Source organism: Apodemus sylvaticus, chromosome 15 (assembly GCF_947179515.1).
Source record: "Apodemus sylvaticus chromosome 15, mApoSyl1.1, whole genome shotgun sequence".
Classification (NCBI taxonomy): domain Eukaryota; kingdom Metazoa; phylum Chordata; class Mammalia; order Rodentia; family Muridae; genus Apodemus; species Apodemus sylvaticus.
In genome coordinates, this window is record NC_067486.1 from 61,845,829 (window position 1) to 61,849,504 (window position 3,676).

Sequence of the window (3,676 nt, forward strand, 5' to 3'; positions counted from 1 at the left end):
CTCTGTATCCCCCCCTATTTTCTCCCCGCCCCCATTCCCTTTCTCCTTCTTGCTCTGGCCTGCTTACACTGAGCACATGCATGCATACACACACACACACACACACACACACACACACTCGCTCACTCCAGCCCATAGGATTTTTGTTTCTCATTACAGATGGTTGTGAGCCACCATGTGGTTGCTGGGATTTGAACTCATGACCTCTGGAAGAGCAGTGGGTGCTCTTAACCACTGAGCTGCCTCACCAGCCCTCAGCTCAGTACTTTAAGCCATCATCTTCTTATCCTCTGTCTCCTTTTCCTCCTTTTTGAGACAAGGTCTTTTTTTTTTTTTTGAAGGTTCTAAGTTTTATTACTGGACAAACACCCTAATTTAAGACACAAGCAAATCTTTAGGTTAAAAATGTTGAACTCCATCTGGTAGGACTGATCGATGACCACAATTCAGTATAAACGCTCAGTCTTGCCATGGCGTGACTCCTTACAGATCCAGCTTCGTTCTCCTCCAGTGTCTTCTCTTAGAGTTGTACCTGATTTTCTTACCAGTTTTCATCGGGATCCATTGAGGAATAGGACGGTTTTGCTTTTGTTTCTTGGCCACAAATCGCTTGATTATGAAAGTCTTGTGAGAAGACATGGCGAGAAGCCGAATCAGGAGTAGCGCGCACGATGGCGGAGGAAAGACGAAGAGCGAGACAAGGTCTTAATATGAGCCCTGGCTGGTCTGAAGCACTTTGTGTAGACCAGACTGGCCTCAAAACTTACAGAGATCTGCCTGCCTTTGTCTCCTGAGCAGTGTGATTAAAGGCATGAGCCACCAAGTCCACTTCTAAATCCATCACTTGTTTGACTTGCGACACTCTCTCTTGTGGCTGGGTTTCTGCAGTCCAGGATGCACATGCTTAAGGAGATGCTGCTGTTAGCTGTTCTCAGTACTCGCCTATCATGACCCTTAACCTATGCCCTCTGTTCTCTGCACAGGCTCGGTATAGACTAAGTGACTATTGCTAGGTAACTTCCCAGCCCTCACAACTCTTCCAGTAACCTTTACAAACAACAAGCTGTTTTGAACTTCTAGTTGTCTTCCAATGAGTGCTGCCTCCTTTAGAACTCGATGCTGCTGCTTCTTTCTCCTTCTGGTAAGTACTGTCTCGTCCCTCAAGATGCAGAGGAACAGATGGGATGAAGCCAAAACTTAACCTCTGTCTCCTCATCTCACCCACATCCCTCATTCACAGCTCTGTGCCCATCCTGAATCTGTCGTGAGGTGGCCGGGTATCTTCCTGCTCAGTCTCAAGTGTACACTGCTGAGCATAGGTCTGGCTACTACAGTTAACTCCATATGGTCACTTCAGTCTCTGGGAGGCTTCCTCACCTGGCTCACTGCCAAGGGTGAGGACAGGCACCCTACCCCACCCCCACCACACACACACAGAGCACAACCACAGAATTTGTTTTTTAGTTTCCTGGTGTTTACAGGGTTCGTGGGAGGGCTTTACCATTCCCAGTCTTCAGATTTCTTTAAAACGTGGGGAAGTGCAGGAGGTTTATAGGCACCATCTACTGAGAGCTGGGGTAGGGCTTTAACCACTGAGACAACAAGAGAAGACCCTAAGCATCCTGTTCTCGCTGTATGCCAGTTTCACTTCATCACAGGCAAACTGGGAAAGCCCAGAAGTTCAGAGTTCTCTTTTCAATCCTCGTCCAACGCGGCTCTGACCTGGTGACCCTGGAAAGCAAGGAGAGGGAGGGGAGAGGGAAAGGAAGGATGAAAACGAAGAAAATGGAGATCAATTCGGTGCACGCCAGACAAGTCGATGCCACTGTGGTCCCACACGAGCCTGTCCCGTTTATCCACTGGCCGTGTGTGCTGACATCCAAGGCTGTCCTGTGCAGCACTCCAGGGCAGACAGGGCTCTTCTGCTGGCACTTCATTTGCTTTCTTTACCGCCTAAGGTTGCTAGGGGAACAGTTCCTTCTATGACCTGCAAAATTAGCATTGTGTTCTACAGTCCCCAACCACAGTCACCACCCCATGCATCCTTCCTTCGTTAACAGCTTTGGAACTGCTGCAAGGTAGAACTGAAATCTATCAACCCATCCAGCTCATCCAGATGAGTAGCAGCTGGTACCCTTCTGTCACCACCACCACCACCATCACCACCGCCATCATCACCGTCATCACCAGCAACCAAACGAATGACAGAGCGGGTCCAGAGGACTGCTGCTGTCTATGCAAAGTCACAGGATAAAAGCGAGCTGGGCTTCAGGCCCGGATTTGACTGTAAGACCTGGGTTAAATTCCGAAATGTTTTCCTGCTCCTATACTGCCCGGCACTTTTTGCAGCAGATCCAGGGTAGTTGTTTCTTCATAAACTCACCTGATTCCCAGAAGTCACCAGCTGCTTGACCTCAAATCCCACGCTGTGGAATTAACATCAGATCCTCGGGTTGAGGGCTCCATCCCACAAGGCTGCCCACTTCACATAACCTTCACAAGTCTGGGATTGACCTGAGTGTCTGTCTCATGACTGACTGTTAGACAAACTCCCCACAACTTCCTTCTCAGAGCTGAAGGTGCAGGCTCCCCTCTGGGAAGCTGTGGGCTAACATTTGCCTTTGTTAACAGAGCACTGTGCTTTCATCCACAAGGTTCCCCGGAACAGCCTTCCCTACATTGGTCAATGCTAGCAGGAGACGTTAACAAAGTACCCACCTGTCAGTCCACGTCAGAGGCCGACTGTGTTTCAGATAGAATATAGGTGTTCTATCTGAAAGACATTTATTTTACATTTAAGTTGGGTGTGGTACTCCATACTTATAATGCTAGCATTCTGGAGGCTGAAGCAGGCAGATCATTATAACTTTGAGGCTAGCCTGGGCTACACAGACTTTGAGGCTAGCCTGGACTACACAGTGAATGTAAGATCATTCTGGTCTACATAATGAATTTCAGCCAAGCCTAGGCTATATACTCTCAAAACACCTCTGCCCACCCCCTAAAGCTTATTTAAATAAAAACTTCAAGTTCATATTAACAGCTGATGGGGGGGGGGAAGAGTTGCCTAGAACTGGGAGGGTGAGACTAGTAAAGGTGATTGTTGAACGTGGACTTAAAAAAACAAAACAAAACAAAACCACTCCAACAGGATGACCCCTGCCAGGGTCAGCCCAGTGGGCGAAGCATGTGAGGTTAAGGTGGGCCTTCTGGGTCCCCCAGCCTTGAATGCAGGATCCCTGGGAAGCTGGTGCTTTTCTCTTGCTTCAGAAACATGCTGTTAGCCCTGCATCTAGGACTAAGGAAGTTCCGTGTGTGTACAGTGGCAATAGTGATGCCACCTGCCTTGTGGATTATGTGTTTTGCATGCGCTGATATAGTGCAGAAAACTGCCCCTGAGCTGCCCCTGAACTGCCTCTGAGCTGCCCTTGAGCTGCCCCTGAGCTGCCCCTGAGCTGCCCTTGAGCTGCCCCTGCCTCCAGGCGGCCCTCTGGGCTTCCCATCATCAGAGCTAATGGAAGGTAGGGTGGTGTCGCCTGCCTCAAGGGCTGCTGGGAGGTTATGTACCCCACACTGGGTGGATACAGATGTGGTCCTGGTGTCAGCTCTTCAGATGAAAACCTCTGCTCTGCTGCTTTGTGCAGACTGGGGGTGGGGGGGCAGTATTTAACCTGGT

General features: G+C 49.4%; 1 protein-coding gene across 1 annotated transcript; it reads right to left on the reverse strand.

Moving 5' to 3' along the window:
- Nucleotides 1-329: 329 nt before the first annotated feature.
- On the reverse strand, nt 330-1,474 carry LOC127665828 (60S ribosomal protein L39-like). Its single transcript, XM_052158415.1, has one exon. It carries the CDS (start codon nt 637-639, stop codon nt 484-486), a length of 156 nt encoding a protein of 51 aa, XP_052014375.1. The 5' UTR covers nt 640-1,474; the 3' UTR covers nt 330-483.
- Nucleotides 1,475-3,676: the final 2,202 nt, after the last annotated feature.